This window comes from Onychomys torridus, chromosome 6, assembly GCF_903995425.1.
Source record: "Onychomys torridus chromosome 6, mOncTor1.1, whole genome shotgun sequence".
Taxonomy (NCBI): domain Eukaryota; kingdom Metazoa; phylum Chordata; class Mammalia; order Rodentia; family Cricetidae; genus Onychomys; species Onychomys torridus.
Window position 1 is genome coordinate 30,510,793 of NC_050448.1, and position 27,890 is coordinate 30,538,682.

General features: G+C 42.4%; 1 protein-coding gene across 5 annotated transcripts in view; it reads right to left on the bottom strand.

Annotated features, from left to right (window-relative positions):
- The window catches only part of Elf2 (E74 like ETS transcription factor 2), an 87,727-nt gene that overhangs the window by 10,360 nt on the left and 49,477 nt on the right, over positions 1-27,890 (bottom strand). For 4 of the 5 annotated variants that reach the window (XM_036190413.1, XM_036190414.1, XM_036190418.1 and 1 more), the window contains 2 exons: positions 3,192-3,305; positions 1,267-1,404 (listed from right to left, as the gene is read on the bottom strand). In XM_036190413.1, coding sequence (XP_036046306.1) covers positions 1,267-1,404; positions 3,192-3,305 — 252 coding nt within the window. Of the gene's footprint in view, positions 1-1,266; positions 1,405-3,191; positions 3,306-14,226; positions 14,407-27,890 lie in introns of those variants that run through there. The other variant, XM_036190415.1, reaches the window with a different exon arrangement.

The following is a 27,890-nucleotide window of genomic DNA, read 5'->3' on the forward strand; positions in this document are numbered from 1 at the left end:
TTAACTATGTGAAGATGCGCTGCTTGTGTTCATGCTGTATTTTTTAACCACATAAAGACCTTGCCTGCCAAAGGCACCTGACTGGTATAATAAAAAGATGAATGGCCAATAGCTAGACAGAGGAGGGGTAGGCAGGGCTCTTGGGCAAAGAGAAAAGGGGAATGACATTGGGTTGGTAGGGAGGAAGGGAGGATCTGGAAAAATAAAAAGCAAGTTTGAATGTAACAAGCAAGTTCCTCTAAAGAGTTTACAACTCTTTTTTTTGTTGTTGTTTTATTTGGGTTTGTTTTTGTTTTTCAAGACAGAGTTTCTCTGTGTAGCTTTGCGCCTTTCCTGGATCTCACTTGGTAGACCAGGCTGGCCTCGGACTCACAAATATCCGCCTGCCTCTGCCTCTGCCTCCCGAGTGCTGGGATTGCAGGCCTGCGCCACTACCACCTGGCGCAAACATCTTTTGGAGGGTGTGTGTGGCAAGCAGTACAGGGGATGGAACATGCCAGGCAAGTGCCCTATCATCATGATATATATCAGCAATTGGGGGAATTATTTTTATTTTAAATAAATACTAGATTTATTTGCCCACTGGCCTTCAATACTAAATCCTCCTGCTTCAGTCAGCATCACCAGGCCTGACTATAAACATCTTTAAACAATATTAATATTAAAGCCCAATCTTTTTTATTTTTTTCTTCAAGGCAGGATTTCTCTGTGAAGCAGTCCTGGCCATCCTGGAACTCAGAGATCCGCCTGCCTCTGCCTCCCAAGTGCTAGGATTAAAGGTGTGCGCCACCACTGCTTGGCTTTAAAGCATAATCTTTTTTTTCCTCCCTTGTGTCATTTTTTTATTGAGAAATTTTTTATCCATTTTACATACCAACTATAGATCCCCCTCTCATCCCTAAAGCACAATCTTTACATCTCCATTTGCTGTATTTCTGAGTCTAGTTAAGATAACATCAATCCGCCAGGCAGTAGTACTCAGTACTAATCCCAGTACTGAGGATGCAGAGGCAGGCATATCTCTGTGAGTTCTAGGACAACCAGGGCTACACAGAGAAACCCTGTCTCGAAAAACAAAACAAAACAACAACCAATAAATAAATAAATAAATAAATGAGTGAATGAATGAATGGATGGATGGATGGATGGATGGATGGATGAATTAATAAATGAATAAATGAATGAATAAATAAATAAATAAATAAATAAATAAATAAATAAAAGATAAGATGGGAAAGATTTCTCAAATTTATCAATATCCCCGACCTTTTTTCTTTCTCATTGGTTCGTGGCTGTCTGGTGAAGTGGGAACAGGCGAGGCATCCATTGGTTCCGACTCTTCTGTTGACACCTCCACTACAGTCTCCGTAATGACGTCTGGCCGCATCGCCGCGTGGATAAACTCTGGAGTTGATAGACAAGGAGGGACAAACACTTCCACTAAAAAAAAGTTGAAAAATTAAAATTTCCCACCCCTATTATAGTTTCCTATGTGGACAGGTCAATATTTAGAAGAGGCGAGGTTTACAGATTTGTCCAAAGCAAGGTAAGAACTTGTGCCCGAAGAAGTCAAGTTACTGAGATCCCAAACGATCTAAAACGAAGGACAACCATTCTACAGTTAAGAAGTCAGCCTCTTTTTCATACCTTGAGGTCCTTTTGTAAGAAGGTTTTGTTTTTACTTTGTGTGTCTGGAGGTTTTGCCAACATGTTTATACACTTGTGTGCCTATCGCCTCCAGAAGCCAGAAGAGGGCATCAGCTCCTCTAGAACTGGAGCTACCGTGTGGTGTAGAAACCAAACCCAGGTCCTCTGCAAAAGTGCACAGGGCCCTTAACTCCTGAGCGATCTTTCCATAACTCCCTTGAAACATCTAGGTTAATTGCAGCAACATTTTACATGATTTTGACAGAGAAAATTAAAAAATAATGGTCCTTTAATAATTATTTTCATTGTACATATCTATCATTCATTAACTGGGAAATACAAGGTCGTGATACAAAATTTAAAAATTTATTAAGTTCAGTACAAAGTACAATTTTTTTTTTTACTTTAAAATAAGAGAAAGGGACTAATTGTTCACTTTAGGACAAATATCATTTTAAGTCACTAAAATAGTACATACAGATTGCTATCAATACATACATACAATAGATTACATACAATAATGTTGCTTCAACTTCCCTCACATATGCATGAGTAACCTGGATACCACACTTCTATTTCAAATTAGTAGATCCAGATACTGTATTCTAACATGGATCAATATGCTACCCAATAATGCTACCACTTACTTCTCATGTCCTTGAAGAATGAATTGGATCCTAATGCAATTAAAAAGATGGTTGCAGGAAAAATGAAATATTGTTCGGTGTTTAAGAGCACTGATACCCTTTCAGAACTGGAATACAATTCCCAGCACCCACATGGCAGCTCACAACCATCTGCAACTCCAGTCCCAAAGGATCGGACCCCTCCTCTGGCACCCATGGGTATCAGGCATGCACAGAGTGCAGAAATGCATGCAGGCAAACACCCATACACACAAAATAACCTTTTAAAGATGGCTGCTGTTAGCAACTAACTGTACTTCTTGTACAATGAGTTTAAATTAAGACAAAATCAAATAGGTACAACACTACTATTAAAATCAATCCGCAAGGGAAAAAAGAACCTTATTTCATAAGCTGGAAGGAATATGAAATAAATTCCTTTCCCTCTCCCATGGCCAGTTCCATGTAGTCAGTTACTGCCTGTTGATGAGTGAGTCAAGGATTGAAAGGCTACAGGAAGCAAATGGTCCAACCTGTCCTGCTCTTAAGGACTACAACTACCTACAATTTACTCAGAATCAAGAAAATAAACATGACAACATACACAGCTGCTTAATAAAAATTTGTGAGCATTTTCTGCATTACTTATTAGGACATTAAGTACAGCATTTAAGATTTTAGAGCCTTCGCCAGGCGGTGGTGGCACACGCCTTTAATCCCAGCACCCAGGAGGCAAAGCCAGGCGGATCTCTGTAGTTCAACCAGGACAGGCACCAAAGCTACACAGAGAAACCCTGTCTTGAAACTCTCCCACCCCCCAAAAAAAGATTCTAGAGCCTTCCCCATCAATTACTGATCTCAGTCTTCATTCTAATGGAAACAATGTGTCATTTAGTATAAACTGGACAGCTCACATACCAGGACTTCTGGAATCCCTCAAGCAGGTAGGAGACTCCATATGAAGCAGGGCTTCAGCAGCTTCGATTGTCTTGTCTGTACAGTGTGCATTACTGCCATGAACGGACGCTTCCACTGTGGAAAACAGACACCAACCACTTAATATCATTACTGAATATCACAATTCTACACACGCCAAGGAGTACTCACTAACTACTTACTAAAGTAATGAAGAATACTAAAGTTAACGTCTACGCTGTGTAGAGTGAGTGTTGATTTTAAAAGCAACCAATAAGCCAGGTAATAGTGTCACATTCTCATAATCCCAGTACTTGGAAGGTTCGGGCAGAGGCCACCATGGGCTATATATAAGCAGACCCTATCTCAAAACCAAAAACCCAATGAAGCTAATTAGAATTAGTGAGAAGTTCCTGGATCTTAACCAAAAGAAAACAAAGAAAGAACCTTGAAATACAAAATTTGCATCCATTTTAGAACAAAATCAACAGGGAGAATCATCCACAGGGGCTGGGGAACAGGGAGAGAACCACCACCCTGTAGGTCAGTTATGTCATCTGATGTGTTGTCTCTAAGCTGGGGTAATATGATTGCCAACAGAAACCAGTTAGAAGCACTTCTGTTCCAAGCAGCCTAAAGAATTGCCTCAATTTTTAATAGTCTCCTGGAGTGGACAATCACCAGGCAAGCTATTAATTTCACTGTCACAACACTTCCTAACTTTTTTCACAGTAACATTTTTCTTTTCAGAAGGTCAGTGGGCTTCGCTGGGTTTTCCCTAAGAAATGTACATGTGTGGGTGGATGGACAGAGACAGATGATCTTACCCGGAAGACGGTCCCGATTCAATGGCTCTTCCTATCTCTCTTACATGTCTTTCATGGTCTCTTATCAAATGACTGGTGGAACAATGAGGTACTCAGACAGAGGTCTGCACTTGCAGGTTTAACAGCAGGGTTCTTAGACTCTGCCACTAAGGCAATCCACTACTCTCCGATGCCTAAGTTTCTGCTTTGACAGAGCAGGACAAGCTGTGAAAACCACAAACAGTGCCTGGCATAAAATGGGAATTCAGTCTGATGACCTCTCATTCCTGTAAAACGGTGAGCTTTGCATTCACAACTGGTTTTGTTTAGTTTTCAGGTGTTGAGGATCAAACCCAGCACCTCCCACATTGCTAGACAAGTGCTCCACCTCTAAGCAGTGTATCTAGCCCTAGATTTTCCATATAACACGTGCATTTCTTTTATGTATCAAGTAAAAAACAATCCCATGATCTTACAGGAGGACTGTCAAGAATACATTATCTTAGTCATACATTTATTTCACACTCTGACTTATTTATATACTGAATAATTTATGTGATTAGAGGTTCTGAAACATAAATAATAAATTTTAATCTGACTGTTTTTCTGAAGATGTTCTCCTAAGGAGCTGCTGTGACTGTTCCTGGTTTCATAAAGCCATGCCAAATTCACAAGTCCAGACATGAATCTTCTAAAGAAACTTGAATCGTAAAAAGAAAATTGTTTAGAGCCTCCAAACTCACCAAATGCTAAAACCCCAGTCTTTAAAAAGGCAGTCATTTGGGGAGCACTTGTTTGAAAACTTCAGGCCTCTTTTAGCACCTGTTCCACACCGTCCACACTCTCAAGCTAGGTACTTGAGTCTCTCCAGCTGCTCTTTCCATTTATGGAAATCTGCTCCAAGCTAAATGGACGCAGAGAGGCAGCCAAACCTCTAAGTAAATCTATCTTTAGGTGACCCTGCTTACTCTTATCTGCAGCTTCCGTGAGGCAAAGGGTTCACTCAGCTACCAGTCCAGCTTTGAAAACTTAGTGTAGAAGACACGGCCAATCTTGAGGATGTTTTTCACAGGGCCTCCTCTAAGACTCACAGAGACTAACAACCCTCTGGAAGCGAATCCTCAGGTTTTAAACATCAACCCGGGAGCCATTCTCTTTAAAGCAGGATTGGTGTTGTAATTTAGCTGTTGTCTTAGGAGCTATTAATAAACTATCCTGGGTAAGCTAATTCCTTATGTAATATTATGAAGATATACTCTAAAAACTGTATAGTACTACAATTATAGTTTCAAGTATTTAATAATCAGAGGGCAATAAAACTACAGATTTTAAAATATTTAAGTTATAAATAACAACTACAAAAATACTTGCCTAACAGTTATATATAGTGTGCCCTAAATTCTTAGGTAGCTTGGAGTGCATTTTCAAAATCATTAATTCATGTTAAGTTCATGTTACTACAAATTCATCTTGATTCTCTTCTGTTCTGGTTTGTTTCTTGAGATGGAGTGTCATGCAGCCTAAGCTGGCCTAGAACTCTAGACATGGCAGAAATCTTGAAACCCCAATCCCGCCTTTGCTCTCTAAATGCTGACATTACAAGGGTGTACTACCACACCCAATTCCAATTAGGTCTTTAAAGTGTATTCTCTTGTCTCTACTTCTGACCCCAAACTTCTCTTCCCCCTAAAATTTAACAAATTATAACCCAGAAATATTTGACTAGTACTTTAAATAGCCAGAACTGATAAGTACAACCAGCCTGCATCACCTGACCGTTTCTCAGGCACCGCCGAGTGCTGGCTACAAATCTGAGTTCTGTGTCTCAACAGAGCCTCTGCCTCCTGCAGCTGCACGTTCAGAGTACTGTCAAAACCCAATGCAAATGTAAAGTAATCGCATAACTCTGGAACTGAACAGTTGCTGAACAGAGTGGTACTTTCTACTTTAGAAGCTTACCGTGTTCATCTGCAGCTCCATGCTAATAAAAACCTAAAAGTCTGGTGTCAGATGAGCAGTTCCAGAATATTTTACCCATTTTATAAAGGGAGGAGTATCTAGACTTTGTTGACCTAAGTCAACAGGTGATTTTCTAAAACAATCTTTGATACCAGAAATTTAATATCTCTCTAGTTCTGTACTTTTAAAAACTTCAATGCTATTTTCTTCAGCTCAATAATTAAAAAATTAAAACTGCAGCCAGGCGGTGGTGGCACACGCCTTTAATCCCAGCACTGGGGAGGCAGAGCCAGACAGATCTCTGTGAGTTCAAGGCCAGCCTGGTCTACAGAGTGAGATCCAGGGCAGCCAGGGCTACACTGAGAAACCCTGTCTCAAAAAAACAAAAAAAAAAAAAAAAAAAAAAAAACACACACACACACACACCTGCATATTTCTAAAGATACAAGTATAAATTTAACAGTGCCTTGCAACCAAAGCAGGCAAACTAAAAGCAATATCTGCAAATAAAACTCCTTCTTACTACTTTCTAGACATGTATGAAATTTATGGTAGAAAAGAAGCTACTCAGTTTAAAAACAGAAACAAGCGAGGACGTCACTGGACAGGTCTCATTTTCTAGCGGTTAAACTCCCGGTCAAGCCTCCTTCAAGTAATGTATCAAACCAAATATATTTCAGGGCGATTTAATTCCGAGCACACCCCATCAATAAGCATGGTTGTGCTGCCATTTACTATGGGTAAATATGCCCGCTCCAGCTCCATCTCTAATCAGCTGGTGTTTGTAGTACACTGCTCCAGACTCGCAACAGCTGTTGTAAAATACCAAACTTGGTAATTAAGTCTGACAAGAGGCATACCTCTCTGCTTTGCATGAGAGAATGCTGGCAATGGATCGAGTTCATAACAATGTTCTCTAGTCAGAAATAAACTTTACTAGCAGTGGAGTTTGAGAGCAATGGAAAATGAGAAATCCTTCATTAGGTGTTAGTGGTTTTCTCCTAAACACGAGCCACAAACTAGTATTTCCAAGGTCATCACTCAAGTTCTGCGCCAACTGACCACATCCTCTAATACTCAGAGCTCCAGCAGGGACCGAGCAAGCCGCAAACCACTACAATGAAGAAGAGATCTGGGACTGCTGACCTTAACATCTGTCTCCCTTGACCTTCAATCAACATAGCTTTGTAAGTATAAAGACAATTAGAATGACTTTCTAAGCCAGTGTTCGCCAATTAAATTCAAGCCATAATTTAAAATCTTCTCATAGCCACATTTTAAAAAGTACAAAGGTAGTATTAATACCTTTTTATGGGGGAGAGGTCAATCACTGAACTACATCTCCAACTGAAAGTAATACCTTTTGTTTAACATAATACATCCAAAATACTGCTATGTCAGCATGTAATCAATATAAAGAACTTTCAAATTTGAATTTTCCAGCCAGATCTCAAGTACTCTATACCCACAGGTGGCTAGTGGCCATTACACCAAATGACAGCCCATTCTTAAAATTAACTTTGGTCAGAAGACACTTTTGCATTCAAATTGTTGAGAATCTCAAAAAGACTTCGGGTGAAAATAAGTCTTATCTACAGATAATTATTGTAGAAAAATAAAACTTAGCCAGGCATTATGACTTCATGCCTGAAAGCCCAACATTTAGGAGCTTTAATATAGCCAGCATGGGCTAGCACAATAAATAAAAAAGCAAACAAACCTTTAACTTCAAGAATATTTACTTATTTATAATCGTATACATGCTACTTAAATACAAATATATGTTATGAAAAATAACTAAAATAACTCAATGGCTTTACAAGTGTGTATATGTTATGTATACACGTATGTATGTATTAGACATATATGTATGTGTTGGAGGTGGGGGTTCATGACAGATTGAACCTAGGGCCTCATATATACTGGGCAAGCAGTCTACTACTATGCTATAATGCCGTGGGATAATGCTTTTGTACACTGGTTTAATAAAAACATTGACTGGCCAGTAGCAAGGCAGGAAGTATAGGCAGGATAAGCAGACAAGAATGCTAGAAGAGGAAGGCTGAGTCAGGAGACGCCAGCCATCCAGGGAGCAGCATGTGCTGGCACACAGGTAAAGCCATGGAACACGTGGCAACATACAGATGAACAGAAATGGGCTGAGTTTAATGTAAGAGCTAGTCAGCGGTAAGCCTGAGCTAGGGGCCAAGCAGTTTTAATTAACATAAACCTCTGTGTGTTACTTGTAGGACAGTGGTTGAGAGATGTGTCCCAACCTCAGGCCAGGCAGGACCCAGGAAAACTTCAGCTACACTATATCCTCAGCCCTCTTCATTCATTCATTCATTCACTTTTGTTTCAGACAGGGTGTTATTTAGTTTGCCCAGGCTAGCTTTGAATTCACTACATAGCCTATTTAAGACATGAGCTTGCAATGATCCTGCCTCAGTCTCCAGAGTAGCTGGGATTACAGACAGACATATGCCACTAAGTCCAGCATGCTTCATATATGTGTGTGTGTATGTATGTATGTATGTATATGTATATATATTTTTAAAATTATATTTTTTCTATACACTTGTAAAACTGAAAGGTTTAAGTATTATCTTTCAATATCATGAAAAATATTTTGACCTGCTAGACCCCGACAGCCTCCCAGAATCTCTAGATCAGTATGCTGTCCGCCCTTCTCTAACATTTTTTTGTTTCTTCCTTTTCCTTTTCCCCCCACTTGGTTTTTCATGACAGGGTTTCTCTGCATAACCCTGGCTGCCCTAGAACTCACTCTGTAGGCCATACTAGCCTCAAACTCATGAGATTCACTTGCCTGTGCATCCTGACTACTGGGATAAAAGGTGTGCAAGACCCCCACCCTGCCCATTATTTGTTTCTAAAGAAAACTGCTTTGTTGAATTACTGATTGACCTTATACCCTGACATGACTTTGTAACTCAATGATATATAATATTAATTAGTACTGATATTACAAAGAATTCAACAGGTAATTTCTCTGATAAATCTTCCAAATGAATTTTTTTTCCTTTACTGGAGATCATATCCAGGGCCTTACTACTGAGTCATACACTCCACCCTCAGATGTCACTTTTAACGTGTGTGTACACAAACATGTACTGGGACACACACATGTGGTGTGTGTAGGTCAGAGAACAACTCTGGAGTCATTTTATCTTCATCTACCTGCATCTGGTTCCTGGAGACTGAACTCAGCCTCCAGGCTTGCCTGGCAAGCACCTTTACCACCACTCAGTCATCCGGCCAACAGCAAAAAAAAGAAAGAAAGAAAGAAAGAAAAAAAAAACTAATGCCATTCTTTTATTTTTATTTCAATACATGTCACCTGCTTTTCCCTTCTCTCTCTCTCTGGTTTTTTCAAAACAGAGTTTCTCTGTGTAGCCTTTGCTATCCTGGAACACTCTCTCTGTAGACCAGGCTGGCCTTGAACTTACAGACATCTACTTGCAGAAGCTAGGCTTAAAGACATATGCCACCAACGGCTGGCCCTACTTTTTCATATAATGCTACTTTTAATCATTTTTTTCAAGACTGACACAGCAATATCCAAATCTGAACTTTTGAAATGCTTTGGAGTTTGCATATGCTGATATTCCAAAATCTAGAAGACTTGGTAAGTGAAACACTTCTGTCAGAAGTAGTATGGTAAGAGATAACCGACATTTACTAGATATTCAGAAATGAGATTTCTTCAGTTTTAAATTTCGAGATGAACACTGACCAAATATATACATTGTTCTGTCCATGAGATAACTAGTGCTGAACCACGAAAGAAGGAAGATCTCAATTTGATACCCAACACCCAAATAAAGAACTGGTGCTCAATCTCCAGTACCCTGTCAGTGTTACAAGCAACTATAATCCCAGAGGGGAAGCAGAGACAGGAGGATCTCAAAGACTTCTTGGACAGCCAGTCTGCAAGCTCAATGAGAAGTTCTGTCTCAAAAAAAATAAGGCAGTGACTAAGAAGATGCCCACTGTCAACCTCTGGTTTCCATACGTACATGAATGCACACACACACAGACTATCCTGTATTTCCACAGACACATTTCCTCTTCATTTAAGAACTGCACTGCAGCCAGGTTGTCATGGCACACGCCTTTAATCACAGCACTCAGGAGGCAGAGGCAGTCCCATATCTGACTTCAATGCCAGCCTGGTCTACAGAGTGAGTTCCAGGACAGCCCGGACTACACAGAGAAACCCTGGGGGTGGGGGGGGGGGGGGGGGGGGACTGTAGAGTACACTCTGATGACCTCCCTTCTCAAAAGAGAAAGGAAATTAATGTCAGCACTCAGGAGGCAAAGGCAAGTGGATCCCTGTTGAGTGTGAGGCCAGCCATGTCTACATACTAAATTCCAGGACAGCCTCAGCTACATAGTGAGACCTTGTCTTAAAACAAAACAAAAAAAAAAAAAAAAAAAAAGGCGGAAAGGATGGAAGAAGAGGAGAAGGAGGAGGAGGAGGAGGAGGAGGTCAAGGATTGCGCACTTCAGAAAAGAAAGTAGAATCTTTTCCACTGAAAATCTTCTCTCAAATCAAAACAGTGCATTCATTATATGTTCACATAAATAATTAGGAAAGCAACAATGTCAGACCATCGTTTTTCCCTTATTAACCGCTATACACATACACACTCACTCATACTGGAACTGAGCCTCATGTATTAAACTACACCAAATACTGTAAGTTTTCAAAGGTTGGCTAAAAGAAATTAACATCTATGATATACTCACATAGTGTATTTTCTACAATTTCTTTTAAAAGCAAGTCCTACATCTTTACCTTTGTATTAAATGTGTTGGACCACTCATAATTTTAGAGCTTTGAAAGTCCTCAGAGGTCGCTCACCTAGACATGTGCTAAAGAGGGTAGGAGGTTAAGATTAAGGTTACTAGGACATAGTTTTACTGAGAGCTAACTAGAGAACCTCAACCCTCGATTCCATGGTTCCTGAAGCAAGTTTGTGAGTTTGTAGTCCTGGCTAGGCTGCCTACCTCTGCCTTCTCTGTGCTAGGATTAAGGAAGGCATCACCATATGCCAGCCAAATGCAAATTTAATAAGAATATTTTGAGTCTTGACTACAAAATATTTTAATTTTAAAATGACACCAATTTGATACGAGTTTATTTATTTCATCCACTTAAACTCCTAATAGTATAAATATTAATAACTAAAGGACTATATGTGTAAAACTTTAGTTGTAAATAGGGAAGGTAAAAGCAATATATCCTGTAGTGATATAGCAGTGATCTTATTAAGTGATCTATAGTTGCTTAGAAGCAAGTTATACTAATATTCAATTCAAAGCTTGCTTATTCGCTAAATTCTTCCCAACTATCAGTCATTTTACATAATCATCAGGAAATTACTGTAATCATTATAGCTACTTTTCATTTGTGTATTATATAGATTTTCAGGTGCTTGCCTGTCTCTGGCGACTTCTTTCAACGAGATAAAGAGATCATTACATCCATTTACTCATAAAACGTGCAGACACTGGGTTTGGGGATGTAGCTCAGTTGGCAGAGTGCATGCTGAATCCCCAAGCACACACCTCTACCACTAGCATTCAGCAGGTGGAGGGCAAGGGATCAAGACTAGCCTCAGCTACATGGACAGTATGAGGTCAGTCTGAGGTACATGAGACTTTTGTCTCAAAAACAAAAACTAACAAAACTTTGAAAGCATGTGAATTAAAAACTGTCAGCAATAAAAAATTTGGAAACATAAAAATCGTAAATTTTTTAAATCCATATTTCCTTCTCCAGCTTTGAACTCACTGAACTAACTCTTGAACATATCAGCAAATCCTCTTAAGTTTCCTTCTAAAAGCCTATGGGGACCTTCAGATTACATGAACGTGAAGGGAGAAATAAAACAATTATGTATAAGGCAGTCTTTCATAGCACAGTGTGATTTTAAAACCTTCAGTTGTAAGATTTCTGTAAGTAGTACTCAAAAATCAAGATCTGGAAAATGGTGTCTAAAGCCTTAGAAAGCCAGCATCGGAGGTGGTGTAGCTCCATGGTGAGCATTTGCCTAAGGCCCTGGCTCAGATCCCTGGCACCACAAAACAGGACCGCCTAGGAAAAGATAAAAACACTTATTTCCGAAGACTATGTAATATAATATGCACTCCTAGCAAAATACCTACAGGCCACATTCAGTTTTCCTGGTAATTCCAAAAGCTCACAGCAAGAAACCTTCCACTTGCAGAATTAAGTTCTCTATATTGACAGTTTTTCTCAGGGTTCTGACGGAGGAAACTGTGTTATAGTTCTCTCAAGTATTCACATGCACTGGAAATAATATCATTAGGTTTAGTTATTAAACTAATTAAACTAGCCTGTACTTATATGCACCATATGTGTACCTAGTGTCCATGAAGTTTAGAAGCGGGGTTGTATCCCCTGGAACTGGAGTTTCAGATGGTTGTGAACGTGGGTGCTGAAAACCAAACCCAGGTCCTGTGCAAGAGCAACAAGTGGTCTTCACCCATGAGCACTTCTCTGGCCCAGAAATGCAATCATCTCTAAGAGAGTACACACTCAACACACCACCAACCAGACATGAAAATGTACACTAATTCACACTGATCAATGGACTGAAGGATCGAAGTTCTCAGTGTTCTGCCTCTCATTCAACATAAGTTTTTATCCAAAAAAGGTATTCAAACGCTGCTCAATAAATTGTGCTTTCCACAGGGATTTTTGAAATGTGTAAAATATGCCACAGACTAAACACACTCACCGTTATGTGTTATATAGTACATATGCTTCTATTAGTCCAGATTTTATTTGAATTTCAAGTTTTGTTAAATTTAGGGATAAACATATGTTGATTTTTCTTCCCAATCGAATTTGGGTCAGCTTTGTTAGCCAAACTACCGATTTCAAGATCCCTATCTAACAACAATAGAAGGAGACTTCAGATCTTTTACAGCAGTACTGTTTGGTGACTATTTCTCATCTTCCAATTCCACAAGGATGACATGAACCAGGACCAGAGAGAGGACCGCGTGCGCTTATTATTTCAGTAAGCAACAGTGTTCAAGCAGTGCCACATCGACCTGGGGCCCTCGCTGCGCTGTCTGCTAGCAAGGAAAGCTGCTTTTTCTATGTAACTTAAGTCCGTGCCCTTCCGCTGCAGCAGTGGCGCAGCACATCCCCCACCCCCGCGGCCACTTCCGTGTTTACACTCCTCTTCCCTCCAATTCCATGCGTACATTGTCAGCTTCACTCCCGCCCAATCTTCATTGGCCCGGCTCGGGCCCATGGTCCCGCCCCCAGAAATCAACGTTCTTATTTGGAACATCTCGGAGCGCAGATTGGAACGGCGGGCCTGTCAATCGCGCGCGTTCTGTCCTCTCCCAGGCGCTTCCGCTATGGTGGGAGGTTTGGGGGGGAGGGGAAAGGGGGCAATTCCGAGCCGAGACTTCCCTGGGGCCAGGACGCCCTCCCGCCCGCCCTGCACCTCGCTTTCACCCACTGTTGACAAAAATAAACGTTCTCCCTCGCTGTCCCAAAGCCCCGGGTCGGCTGCACGGAATACACCCCGTGTCCTTCCCGTCCCCCTGAAACACCCGCCCCACGAGGGAAGGAAGGGCAGCAGCCTAGTTTCTGCACCGCCGCCGTTAGCCGGGGCCAGGGAGGCGCCGGGTCGGCGTCCCGCTCAGCCCGGGGAAGTGGCCTCAAGACCGTTACTCCGGCGCTGCTCCGTGAGGGCTGAGGCAGGAGGCCGGCCGGGCGCGTTTTGGCGGGTAGCTCCCGGGGCCGCGGCGTCCATGCGGAAGTGGCGGCTGTGTGAAGTGTGAGGCGAGGGCGGCGGGCGGCCAGCGCCCCCAGCCGCGGGCAGGGGCAGCCTCTCGGCCGGACAGCGTGGCAGGCGGCGGGGACAACAGCCCCGCTCACTTCCTGGTTCCCCGGCAACTGGGGTGAAGCGCGCAACTCGCCCGCGCCGACTCCCCAACTTAGCCGCGGCTCCGTGCCCGGCCCCCGCCGCTGCCGCGCTGCCCGGGGCGACAGCCGGGATCCGAGGCAGGTTACTCTCCAAGGTGATCACTTCCTGATTTGTCGCCTCCATTACTTCATTCACTCCCCCCTCTCCGCGGCCGCCCCGCTGACGGAGGCGGACACCGGACCCGGGCGCTGACCGCCCCGGGGGACGCTGCCCGCCTGCCGGGCGCCCCCTCGCCCGCTGCACCGATGCACCGGAGAAAAGTTCCCCTGCGCTTACCGGCCCGGATGAGCAGATCCAGCTGGTTCGTGGGTCCCTCATGCAGAGACGTCGCCATGTTTATCCCGGGGCTGGAACTGCTGCTTCACATTGACTTACACCCTGAGCAGCGGCGACAGGGGAGAAGGCGGAACCCGCGGCCGGAGACACACGCCGTGCGGGCGGCACACACTCACGCACTCGCACACACTCCGACGCCCGGATCCTTGCGCGTCCTCCGACAGGAAGCGGCGGCCGGCCCGCCTCCCGCCGCCGGGCTGAGCAGCCCCACCACCTAACGGCAGGGGCGGCGGCGGCCCCGGCTGGCAACGCGATCCTTCCGCCCCGCGCCCAGACAGGAAGTCCCGGGCGCCGGCAGCTAGCGGCCGCACGGACACCTGAGGCTGGGGAGCCGCAGGCCGCCCTCGGGGACGCGGGCCTCGGCAGGAAGAGGCGCGCTTCACGTTCTGCGGAAGCGAAGTCTGCAAATGTCCCCTCTGGAAAAGAGCCATGAATCAAATTTTTCTTCCTAGAAGCGACCTAATACCTAGTCCCGCGGCTGTGCATGAAGGTGGCTTTTTAACTTGTTTTGGCCCCTCCAGAGCTTATGCAACATACAATCAGTTCAGTTGAGAAGTCATACCCAGAAAATATTCTAAAAACATCACTAGGGAAGTCAGGAGTCTCCAACTACTTCCAAAGACGACTCGGTCCTCTTCTCCACAGAAGTCAGAGTACACTAGAGAGGTAATTAGTAAACAGCAGAGCAGCCGGCCAGCCTCAGGGAGACTGGATTAGAGCCACTCGGCTTACTGGTCAGGAAATTCGTGTACCCTCACTTTGGTTCACGTGGACAAATGAACATATTCGTTCTTATCTGAAGTCATCTTTTAGAAAAATCCGTCAGCTAGAAACTGACCTTACAAACACATACTACAACAGGAAAGGGAATTATGTGGCCAATTAGTGGCTGTAAATTAGTGGAAATACAGGGGATCAGACCAAATAAAATGCCAAACAAGACCTAATCAAAATGCCTTGCTTGCTTCAGAATTTAACGTAAATAAAAACTGAAACAAAACATTACCCTGAAGTTGTTCGCCACACAATTTATGTAAAATGCATCTCCAGTAGATTATGTGTTTGATAAAAAAATTATTGAATAAATAAATAATCGCCTGTATTGTAGGATTACAAATTTTATCTGAGTTGGCTGCTTATAAAGTTATGTTCCACAGTAACATAATACAATATGGTTTTATAAGTTTACCCAACACCACTACAGCATCAGATGGGTTTATTTAGGACTGCCATGCATAGGATAAAAGGAACCAGCTAACAGATAGCTTTTACTTTTCATTGCTATCAATTTGAAATAAGGATCTCCCACTGATAGGCAGCATCTTTAACAGTTTCCTGTATCAAGAAAGATAAAGAATACCAAAGAGTAATTTGCTGACTTGAGGCAGATCATTGAAACTGGTAACAAATCAGAATTTTCTACTCCAGTAACACATTTTCCATGTATTCTATTTAGTGTGGAAATGGAAACCAAAGGGGTGTGTGTGTGTGTGTGTGTGTGTGTGTGTGTGTGTGTGTATGTGTGTAGATGACAAGTCAATGTGGCTTAAAAACAGTACAACAGGATTCTCAATAAAGGCTCAGTCTCAAGTGGGCCCCACTCTCACCTCACTGTATTTCAGATATATCTGCTTATGTGTGTGTACGCCACGTGTGTGCTTTGCTGGGTGGACACCTCATTACATGCATCCATGTCTGGCTTACATTTGAAACACCAAGAGAATAGAAGCTGTATACAACCTTGCATAATAATTTATACACTTAACACATACACAGAAAATAATGCAAATCATTTTCTGTGGAAACACAACATTCCTATACATTTGGAATGTATAAAAGGAGAATTTCCAACTTTAGTGCGCTTCTGCCTTGCCTTAAACAGACATTCAAAAGCCACCAATGCTTTCCTGAGAATAATAAGTAGGATAGGCTGCTACTAGAATGTGTACTGGCCCAAAGTGGCATATTATGGTGTTTATCAAGCATCTGCTATGTATACCTGTGTGTGTATACAAACATTTATCTGCAGTTTTCAAGTCTCCAAGATCAAACAGTTATAAGTTTGAATACATAGGCTTTGATGGGAGATACCCTAAAATAAACTCAATTCTGCTAATAAAATACAGAAAGACAATACTATATAAAAATTACTTATACGTCCCAACAGAGGAGGGGAGGGTAAATATCAGATCTTACTGCTTACTAAATAAAAGCCTGCATACTAATTACTTTACCTTCATTTCTTTCCACGTATTATGTCCACATCTCTATACAACAGATTACTATTATGTTCACTTCATTGAGAAGGATCTAAGGGTCCTTGCTTAAAGTTCTAGTTGGTTATAAAAGGGCCAGAAGTTGAATCCGGTGCCCTTCCTCTCCACCACTGGCCAGGAATGAAAGTAACATCCCTACTTATCTGTCACACCAATTTTCTCATTACCATTTCTTTCTTATAGCTCCTCCTTAAAGAGGTGTAGCCTAGGCTTCCTCTCACTGGACTTAATTCCTTACTGCTAATAAACAGAATAAAGCTCAAGGGCCTAGGTCACAAACCCTCGAAGGAAGCCAAATACCACTCATAAATAACCTCAACAAGCCTGTGAAGCCAAAACAGTGGGCAGAACAATGGCATCCTACCAACAACTGTAAAGTGAGCTATCAGGGAGATGCTCTCCAGCCCTAAGCAAGTCTTGAGATGGCTAACCCAACTGAAAAGACTGCAAGCAGCCTCATCAAAGACCCAGAGCCAGGGCCATGCATCTAAGCCACACTCTAACCTTTAACTTCAACTACTATGTGGGATGGTAGATATTTGGTATTTTAAAATGCTAAATTGGGGGGGGGAGAGTTTGTAAATTAATTAAAAATAGTAGAAAGAGGGGGATGGAGAAAAGACTCTGCGGTTAAGAGCACTGGCTGCTCTTCCAGAGGTCCTAAATTCAATTCCCAACAACCACATGGTGGCTCACAACCACCCATAATGAGATCTGGTACCCTCTTTTGGCATGCGGGGACACATGCAGGCAGAACACTATACATAATCAATAAATAAATCTTTGAAAAAAATAGTGGAATAGGTGGGTTAAAACCATTATATTCTTCAAATATGACACTTATCTTCAAATCAAGCCTTTATACTGCTGCATGGATATATTTATGTGTTTGTGTGAACATACTTGAGTTGCACATTTGTGGGAGTCCAGCTCTCACCTCTTGAAGGGTTCTTAGGTGGAGGAGAGAGGAATGAGGAAATATCTGATAGAGAGACCTAGATGACGAAAAGACAGACAGAAACACAGAACAGCTTCAGGAGGGCCTGGGTCAATACCCAACAGCCACTTCGTTCATTGAAAAGGGCTTTTTATAACAATGCCAAGGGGCGGGGCAAAAGACATCACCATTACAAGATCAAAGCACACCGCACAGCCAAGTGCAGACCCTTCCCAACACCTGGTAATCACACCCAGATCATCCTCTTATGCAGCCCTGCTGGGTAACAAAGCAAGCCCAGATTCTCTGACCCTGAATAAGTTCTCACTAGGAAACCTCTGTGGCTCTCCACACATATTGTTTCGTATTCTCTGGTTAGATAAATGTCACTATATTACATATACTTTTTTCATAAAGGAGCTACACTCAATCCTTGCTAATATAAGTAAATATAGCCATATGCTTTGTAAATTCAAAAAACTTTTCAGTGCATGAATTACCCAACTGTATTCATCAAATTCCTTTGTTAGACTAAACTGTTCCTCCATTAAAATTTTTTCTTTCTTTGTATTATTTTAAATTATGTCTGTGTGTAGTAGGTGCACATGACTGTCGGTGCTCAAAGGGACCTGAGGAAGTGGAGTTACTGGTGGGCACAAACACCTAACATGATTTCTAGGGACTGAACTTGTAACCTCCAGAAGAGCGGGACACACTCAACTACTGAGCCATCACTCTAGTCCAGTTTCCTTCCGAAAGAAGGTTTTGTATTTGTTTGGGGATTTTGCTTTTTCTTTGTTTGTCTTTCAGTGTTGGTGAGTGAATCTGAAGCCTCACACATGCTAATGAAGCTCTCTGCCACTCAGTTTTATCCTGCTCTGAGGCCAGGTGGGCGGGGCTAGCTACAAACTTGCTCTGTAGTTTAGGATGACCTTGAACTCCCTCTCCTGCCTCCACTTCTGAGCACTGGAATTACAGGCGTAAGTGGGGGGCAGGGAGTCAACTTGAGGGCTTTTCCCTCAAGAGTCTCCCTTTTTAATTTGGAGACAAGCCCTGTCAGTGGCCTGGAGCTAGCTGGGTAGTCTGTGCTGTCTTTTCTGGTCTGTAAAATGCTAACATATTCTAGATTGCAACACACGTTTCAGATCTCTTCCGTCAGCCTGCTCAAACTGGTCATCCTATAGAAGTTCAATGTTTGATGTCAAATTAGACCTATTTTCCCATAGAAGATATACTAAATAATATTTCAGATAAAAAGTAAATTACAGAAGAATTAAGAAATATTTAGAGGCTGGCAAAAATTTGATAAAGGCCAGAACACACACACCTGAAACAGTACCGAGCTGTTAGGAAATAGGCTCAAAAATAAACAAATGAATAAGCTGCAGGGCCTTGTGGTGCACAGTTTAGCCACAGCACTGGAGGGCCAAGGCCGGCAGATCCTTGGGAGTTTGAGCCCAGCCTGGCATACATAGTGAGCTTCAGGACAGCTAGAGCTATATAGAGAGACACTGTCTCAAAAAACCAAGAATAAATAAACTAAGCATTCAATTCAGAAAGAAAGAAAGAAAAAAAGGAGTAAATCAAAGAAAGAGAAAGGAAATAACAGGAAAAATGAAATAATTCAACTTTGAACAGAATTTTTTAAAAAGAGAAAATTCATAAAGCCAAAGGATGATTTTGGAAAGACTCAGCAAGGATCATAAGAGGAAAAAAATATAATATGTACTGATTGTGTGTGTGTATATATATATATATATATATATATATATATATATATATATATATGTGTGTGTGTGTGTGTGTGTGTGTGTGTGTGTGTGTGTGTGTATGCAGAATACTGAACAGATACCCACCAGTACAACACCTGTTTTTATGAAACTTTATGCTAATAAATGTGGCACCTGAACAGTATATAAATCAACAGAAAACATATACACGGATAAACCTGAGATGGCAAATTTCAAAAACATAAATGGTGAAGAACCTAAAGTGTTGCCAAAACCTTCTCTACTCAGAAAATTTCCAGACTTGAATACCTTTTCAGGTACTACAAAATTCTCACCAATTTTAATGACTAGAGAATTTGTTGCTGAAAATGGGAAAAATACATGAAAGCCTTCTGTATTATTTTTGAGCCCAGTATAATCTTGATTCTAAAACTACTTAAGGAAGATGTGAGAAAATAAAATCATATATGAATCCACGTGCAAACGTTAAAGACTTCCCTAAGACAGAACAAAGAACAATGTCAGGGACATTCAACTGAGGTTGCTATGAGGTCAACATTGACCGTATTCATAAAGGAGGAGAACATGACTTATCATAACAAGCACATATGCAGCAGCTTGAAGTAACTGATTAGATGTACGCCTAGCAACATGTGTGCATATTAAGTGTTTACTAAAAAATATAGGAAACTCATTGTATACACGTATATAATCAGGTATAAACATAAAAATACACTAATCAAATTAAATTGGATGCTCACATAGGAGCTAGACACAAAGAACTGATATATATGAAAGATAATAAGGAATAAATCACCTTAAAGAAGTGTAAAATAAATCCAACTTTATATTTCTCTGTTCCTATAATTATGTGTGTGTGTGTATATATGCTTTAATAAATAGTCCGCCTTTAGTTCTGTTTTCAAATGTATGTCTACTAAGTAGCAGGTACGGTGTACACTGTTTCTAGACCCTCGCTCTATCTATTAACTATTATTTCCCTGCTGCACAGTTAATTCTTTTTCTGTGCCTTTTCTCCTCCTCTATCTTCTTCTCACTTGTTTGGTTGGGTTTAAGTTTGGTTTTTTGAGACAGGGTTTCTGTGTAGCCCTGGCTGGCCTTGAACTCCTCACAGAGTGCATGCAGCACCACTCAGCCTCTTGTCTGTTTTTAAATCCCTGACTGTATGTAGCTGTGTGGGTCTGTTTCTAGGCTCTCTACTCTGTTCTATGGATCTTTTTGTGATAATAACACGTCATCACTGCAGTTCTGTCAACTGATTTTTTTAATTAAATAAATTAATTAAAATGTAATAAATTTCTATTTTTTGGTTTTCCAAGATAGGGTTTCTCAGTGTAGCCCTGGCCATCCTGGAACTCAGTCTGTAAACCAGGCTGGCCTCAACTCAGAGATCCACCTGCCTCTGCTTCCACCTCTGCCACCACCACCAGGCCTGATTTATTTTCTGGGGAAAAAAAAAATTTTAATTATGTTATTTTTAAATTTTATATGTATAAGTGTTTTGTATACCACATGCATGCCTGGTATCCGCATACCCCAGAAGAGGGTGTTGGATCCCCTGGAACTGGAGTTACAGATCATGGGGAACCACCATGTGAATGTTGGGAATGGAGCCCCGGTCCTCTGGAAGAGCAGCCAGTGCTCTTAACTGCTGAGCCACCTCTCCAGCTCTTCTCTTCTCTCTTCTTAGACAGAAACCTATCAGCAGTTCTCAACCTATGAGGCGTAGCCCCTTTAGGGGATCCAGCAGCTCTTTCACCGGGGTCACATATTAGATGTCCTACATAGCAGGTATTTACAATTCTAACAGTAGCAAAATTGCAGTTAGGAAGTAGTAACAAAAAGAATTCTTTGGTTGGGGGCCACCAGAACATGAGGAACTGTGTTAAAGGGTTGCAGCTTTAGGAAGGTTGGGAACCACTGCTTGCTCTCTATACAGCTCTTAGTCTTGAACTTGCCTTGGCCTCCCAAGTACTGAAATTATCAGTATACCCCGCCAAAGCTGTACTTCCTATTTTTACAGCTGCAGATACTTTTCTCCCTGACCCTTTCCTTCGAGGGGTTAATCCAGGGCCTTCTGTATACTAAGCACACACCCTTGCTCCTGGCCAGGAATCAATCTTTGTGGACAGGACAAGTACACAGCTCTTTGTTCTTTCACAGAATGGTCTAGGGCCGTGATTCTAAGACTGCTACCCTTTAATACAGTTCCTCATGTGGTGGCGACCCCCAACCATAAAATTATTTTCTTTGCTATTTTATAACTGTCGTTTTGCTACTGTTACAAATTGTAATGCAAATATTTTGGGGGATAGAGGGTTGTCGGAGGGGTCTCGACCTATATGTTAAGAACCAGTGGCTGCTGGGCGTTGGTGGCGCACGCCTGTAATCCCAGCACTTGGGAGGCAGAGGCAGGTGGATCTCTGTGAGTTCCAGGCCAGCCTGGTCTACAGAGCTAGTCCAGGACAGGCTCCAAAGCTACAAAGAAACCCTGTCTCGAAAAACCAAAAAAAAAAAAAAAAAAAAAAAAACAACTTTCCTCCTCTGCTGGCTAGCTTTAGCATCAAGTTATTAACACAGGCCAGAGTCATCCAGGAAGAGAGATCGACTGAGAAAATGCCCTCACCAGACTGGCCTGTGGACAGGCCTGTAGGACATTTTCTTAATTAGTGACTGATGTGGGAGGGCCCAGCCCACTGTATGCGTGCCACCGGTGGACAGGCGGTCCTGAGGTGTGTGAAAAAACTATCTGAGTAAACCACAGGAAGCAGGACAGAAGGCAGAGCTCCTCCATGGCTCTGCTCCAGATCCTGCCTCCAGGTTCCTGCCCTCCTTGAGTCCTTGCCCCCTCTTCCCTCAGTGACAGTGTTACTACCGCGCAGTCTAAGCTGAGATCAGCCCTTTCCTACACAAGTTGCTTTTGGCTGTGGTCGATGTGTTGTATCACACGACCACAAAGCCACACAAGGCACCTTTCCATGTTCCTGCAGCAATGCCAGTGCGTGAAGGCGGTAGCTGGCATCCTTTCTCTCCAGTAAATGTGATTTACTGTGAGTTGGAGACCTACTTCCCCAAGTGCTGAAATGACATTCACGAGCCACCATACCCACTTCACTGTTCATGTTTAGTAATGTCCCTTCCGAGGTCCCAACTAAGTCTTTATCCTTAGTACACATCAAATTTTAACAAATGAGTGTTGGGTCTACTGGAATTGTTACATGGGCAGGTTTTCCTTCAACCTATGATCAAGTTTTCACCGGAAATTTTATGCTTCTTATCACATTTTAAAAATGTACTGTGGGGCTGGAGAGATGGCTCAGAGGTTAAGAGCACTGACTGCTCTTCCAAAGGTCCTGAGTTCAATTCCCAGCAACCACGTGGTGGCTCACAACCACTTGTAATTTACGAGACCTGATGCCCTCTTCTGGCCTGCAGGGAATACTGTTTACATAATAAAGAAATCTTAAAAAACAAAAAATGTGCTGTGGAGAGAGCCAGGCACGTGCCACAGCACACATGGAGAGGTCAGGGAATGACCAGAGGAACTGAGCTCCCTCCTCCTGCTGCATAGGACTCTGGGAGTGAACGCAGGCTGCTAAGCTCCACCATGTTCAGGTTACCTGCTGAACATTCGCTTCAAAAACTTCTAACAGGTATTTTATTTGTCAACATGCCATCCATGGATAGACTGCATTTTAATTGCTCTCCCTTTTCACTCCTGTTATCCCCTTCTCCCTAGAAACCTCTCTCACATTAATGTGTTTTGTTCTGTGGCCCACTGAGTTTAACCAGGGCCATCTGTGTGACTGTGGGTTTGAACTGTCCACTGGATCGTGGTGGGGAACAACTCAGAGCAATGACTCCCCCTCCTAAAATGTTTCAGCAGCCAGCAGTTCAACCTGGAGGATAGGGACCCATGAGCCCATCTCCCATCCTCAACCTCCTGTTGATGAATCTAATGACATGCAGCTCCTAACACAGGTAACTGCATCTTTTGTGAGCTTAAGACATCAATGGCTGTGTCCTGCCCAAGGTGGCATTTTGCACACAGCCCTTCTCCTTATCTTCCAGCTCTGACATTCTTCCTACCTCAAATTCTGAAGTGTCTCCTGAGCCTCGGAGGTGGTGATAGCAATGTACTGTTGGCTGAACACTCATCCATCGCTTATTCTCAGCACCTAGAGCAGCCGTGAGTCTGCATTCGCCACTCTTCTCGGCAGAGAGGAAGGGTAACATTTGGGTAGAAGCCTAGACACTCATAAGGGATTTAAAAAACGGTAAGATGCTCCCGCTCCCTTCCCCAGCCATGTGTTTCTGATGAGGTTTAAAGTACCATGCATGGGTCCCCTCCTGTGTCACCAGCCTCAAATCCAAGCAGAGACAAGTGGACACACCTTGCCTAGCAGGTTGGTTTGGAAGTTCCTAGCATTCATATCTATGTAAAACTATCGGTGCCTTTTCCCCACAGCAGCCTGCATGGTGCTGTCCAGCACTCCGAGAGCTCGGCAGCAGAGAGGAAGTTCCTTACTCGGTGCCAGCTCTTCTCTAGTTCTTCTACCCAAAGTATACAGTCTGCAGCAACAGGGTCTTAGCACCTAGTTCAGGTGCATAGGCAAGAGGAGGGGCAAGAGCCAGTTTCGTTTCAGGGACTCTGGGGTCCTAACCTGCAGCTCACTCCGAATCCACACCTGACTAGTGACTTCTGTTTAGTGAACCAAGGCTCTAGGGGCAGCAGTCGGCCATGCAGGACAGTCTTTTCTTTAGTGATATTTAGGTTACAAGATAGTAGTTTACATACAGCTTTTTTTCATATGCCTTTTGTTATGGTTAATCCTCCTTCCTGCCCCCGCAATTTCATATATTTTTAGCATTATCTAATAAATTTTCAAATTCCTTAGCAGTCGCTTGTTCATAATGTTCTTCTGACTTATGATTTGTTACAGGGAGGAAAGCAGTTTACTAGAGGAGAAAGAAATGAGCTTGAAATAACATCAGAGTTAGACCACAGTGCCACTCCAAAAGGGAACTTGTGATTCTTTTTTTTAAGTCTCCACCGTATACTTCTATTCCTACTGCTTCCTTTTCCTTACATTTTAGAGCGCTTCAACCATTTTTTTTCCTGGTATTTTCTCTTTCGTTAATTTTGATGTTGTTGCTTTTCTCTTTATTTAGTTTGAAGGTTTCACATATAAAATATGTTAGCCTTCATTTTGTAATCCCCGCACTTAAAAAAAGATGGAAGGCAGGGGAGATCAGGAGTTCAAAGTCAGCCTCAATCACACAAAAAGCTTGAGGCCAGCCTAGGCTACATGAGACCCCATCTCCAAGAGAACAAAGGGGGAAGGAGGAAAAACAAACAAACCTGTAGTTGGTTCCCATTGGTTACTTTATTTGGATTTATTCTATTAGTTCTTTATTAGCATCTAAGTATGGACATAAGCTCATCATACGAATCTTTATTTTCAAAAAATATTTTAGTTGTTTTATTTCTATGTGCATTATGTGCATGCATGCACATGAGCCACTCGCATGCCTGGGCCTTGCTGAGGTCAAAAGGGCATCAGATGCCCTGGAACGGGAGTCCTGGATGGCAGCTGTAAGTCTCCACCTGGGAGCTAGGAACTGAACCCTGCTCTCCTGCACCAACAACACGAGCTTTTAAGGATGAACCATCCCTGACCCCAGACCTGTATTCAGAGCTTTGGTGTTCTCCAGCATGTTGTCTTTTTATTATATTCACTTTATTGGGTTTGTATGTACTCATGTGACCATGCTCATGCCAATGTCTACCTGTGGAGGTCAGGGGTCAACTTGAGGGTGTCATCTTGCAGGGGTTCTCCTTCCACCATGTGGGTCCTGGGGATCAAACCCAGGTTACCAGGCTTGATGCCAAGTACCTTTACCAGTAACCATCTCAACAGACCCTAATTCTTTTTTTTGGTTTTGGTGGGGTTTTTTTGGTTTTTTTGTGTTTTGTTTTGTTTTGTTTTGTTTTTGAGACAGGGTTTCTCTCTGTAGTTTTGGTGCCTGCCCTGGAACTCACTCTGTAGACCAGGCTGGCCTCGAACTCACAGAGATCCACCTGCCTCTGCCTCCCAAGTGCTGAGATTAAAGGCGTGCACCACAACCATCCAGCCCCAATTCTTTTATTTTTAAAATTTTGTCTTTTTTCTCTTTCTCTTTTTTTTTCCTCTTTTGGAGAAATGGTCCCTCTGTGTAACCCTGGCTGTCTTGGAATTTATTCTGTAGACCAGGCTGGCCTCGAACTCAGAGATCCACCTGCCTTTGTGTCCTGAGTGCTGGGAGTAAAGGTATACACCACCACACCTGGTCAGATTTTTGTCTTTTAAATTCATCTGTCTGTGGGAGTATATGCTGTAGGAGTATGGTATGGGTTTCTGTTGAGGCCAGAAGAAGGTGTCAGATCCCCTAGAGCAGGGGTTACAGGCAGCTGGGAGCCACCTGATATGGACCCATGCTGGAAACTGAACTCAGGTCCTCTGGAGAAAGCAGCAAGTGCTCCTAACCAGCTGGACTGCCTCTCCAGCCCCATAGTCCTGTTAAAGCACCTTGCTTACAACTTGGTTTTGTTCTTTCTATTTCATAGCTCTGTTTTTAGATGTACGTAAGCTAATGATTCTATTTCAGAACTGTTCCTCTCCCGTCTTTAAAATCCTTGTCCTAATTGAAGATATTCATGATGAATTATTTTTATTACTGCCATTTTCTTCAGTTAATATTTTTCTGGTGAAATGTTTTTTCATTTAATAAATTTATTGTGGCTTTTTTCCTGTTATTTGTCTCCTGTTTCTTCTATTTGGTCTATTTTTGTTGAATCTATTATAAATAGCAGATGTGGGGGCTGGAGAGATGGCTCAGAGATTAAGAGCACTGGCTGCTCTTCCAGAGGTTCTGAGTTCAACTCCCAACAACCACATGGTGGCTCACAACCACCCATAATGAGATCTGGTGCTGCCTTCTGGTCTGCAGGCATACATGCAGGCAGAACACTGCATACATAATAAATAAATAAATCTTTAAAAATAAATAAATAGATAAATAAATAGTGTTAAATTCATGTCATTAATTTGACATGTTTGGGACTTTTATTATCCTGATTTACGATTCTGATATCCATCATTTTCCACAGTTGGTAGGTTGGATGAAGTCTAATTTATTCCCTTATCAAACCCTCAACTTAGTATTTTACAAGCTTTGTTTCTTGGTTTATGTTTTGTTTAGAGACATGATCTCGTGTTGTAGCCCACACTGCTCAACCTCCTGATGGAGAGGACCACAGGCATGTGCTACCACACTCGGTGTCAAAGCTGCTTCTGCCACACTCACACTGTATGGTTTAAATCCCTTCCGGCTTCTCTCTAACCACACCTACTGCAGCGGCTGAAGTGGCTGAACTGCCTCTGCATCGCTTGTCAGTGTCTAAATAAACCACCAATTTCTTAGTGCTGTGTTCTGGTTCATGATGTCTCCTCAATACATTACAGATAATCTATTGTGATTTTATGGAGCATGTCATACAAATTTAATCAAATAAATGCAAACATAATACACTAGGTAAAACTTCATGAAAACATGACTTCTTCACGTAAGTCAACTGTTCCCTTTGAATCCGAGTTCCACATCCTTAAATTCAACCACCCGTCTGAAAACACTCGAGAGGGGACTGCACTGGTCCTGACAGACAGTCCTTTTCCTGTGTAACAACCATTTACAGACCATCTATGCTGTACTACATATTAGAATGGCATGATCTATGGTACATAAGAGCGTATGCGAAGGTTATTCAGAAACTCTGCCTCTGTGCAGGGAACTGAATGGCAGCGAGGGCTGTTCTCCAAGACAAGCTCTCACTATGTAGCCCAGACTGGTCTTGAACTCAGAATCCTTCTGCCTCAGCCTCCCAAGAACAGGCATTACAGCTTCACCCATAGAAGTTGGTATTGAGGGAGAGAGGGTCCTAGAATCAATGCATCAAACAGTTGGGCAAGGTAGCACTTGCTTGTGATCCCACACTTGAGAAGGGAAAAGCAGGGAGGGTGAGGAGTTTAAATAATCCTCTACTACACTAAAAGTCCAAGGTCAGCCTGAGCTACATGGGACTTTGGCTCAGGAAGAACAAAATGAGAAAAAACTGTTTCTCATCTGCTATTCTTGTAATCAAAGAATGCCCACACAAGCACATAAGCACCACCAGATGGCACCAAACCACAGCCAGACTGGAACCAATTTGGCTGACTTAGAGCAACTTGTAGAAGGCATCACACACATGCACACATTCCTCTCGCTGCCACGCCCATTCACCTTCTCTGTACTGTTCTCACGATACACAAATGACCCAAGTCAGTTCAATTTACATTAATACCACCTTTCCAAAAAGTCAAGCCATCTCTCATGGTTGGAACTGTTGGAAAGTATTTACTGTCTCATGTATTATCCTAGTTTTTCTCAAAGCTGTAGGTGCTAGCCTATGATAAAAATGCTGAAACAAAGTGAAAAATGGAAGCAATCTGTTCCAGAAAGTAAACAGATGAATAAACGGCTCTGCCATTAAGGGCAATCCCTGTTCTTCCAAAGGACCCTCACATTGGTTCCCAGCACACACTGATTCAGGTAGCTCAC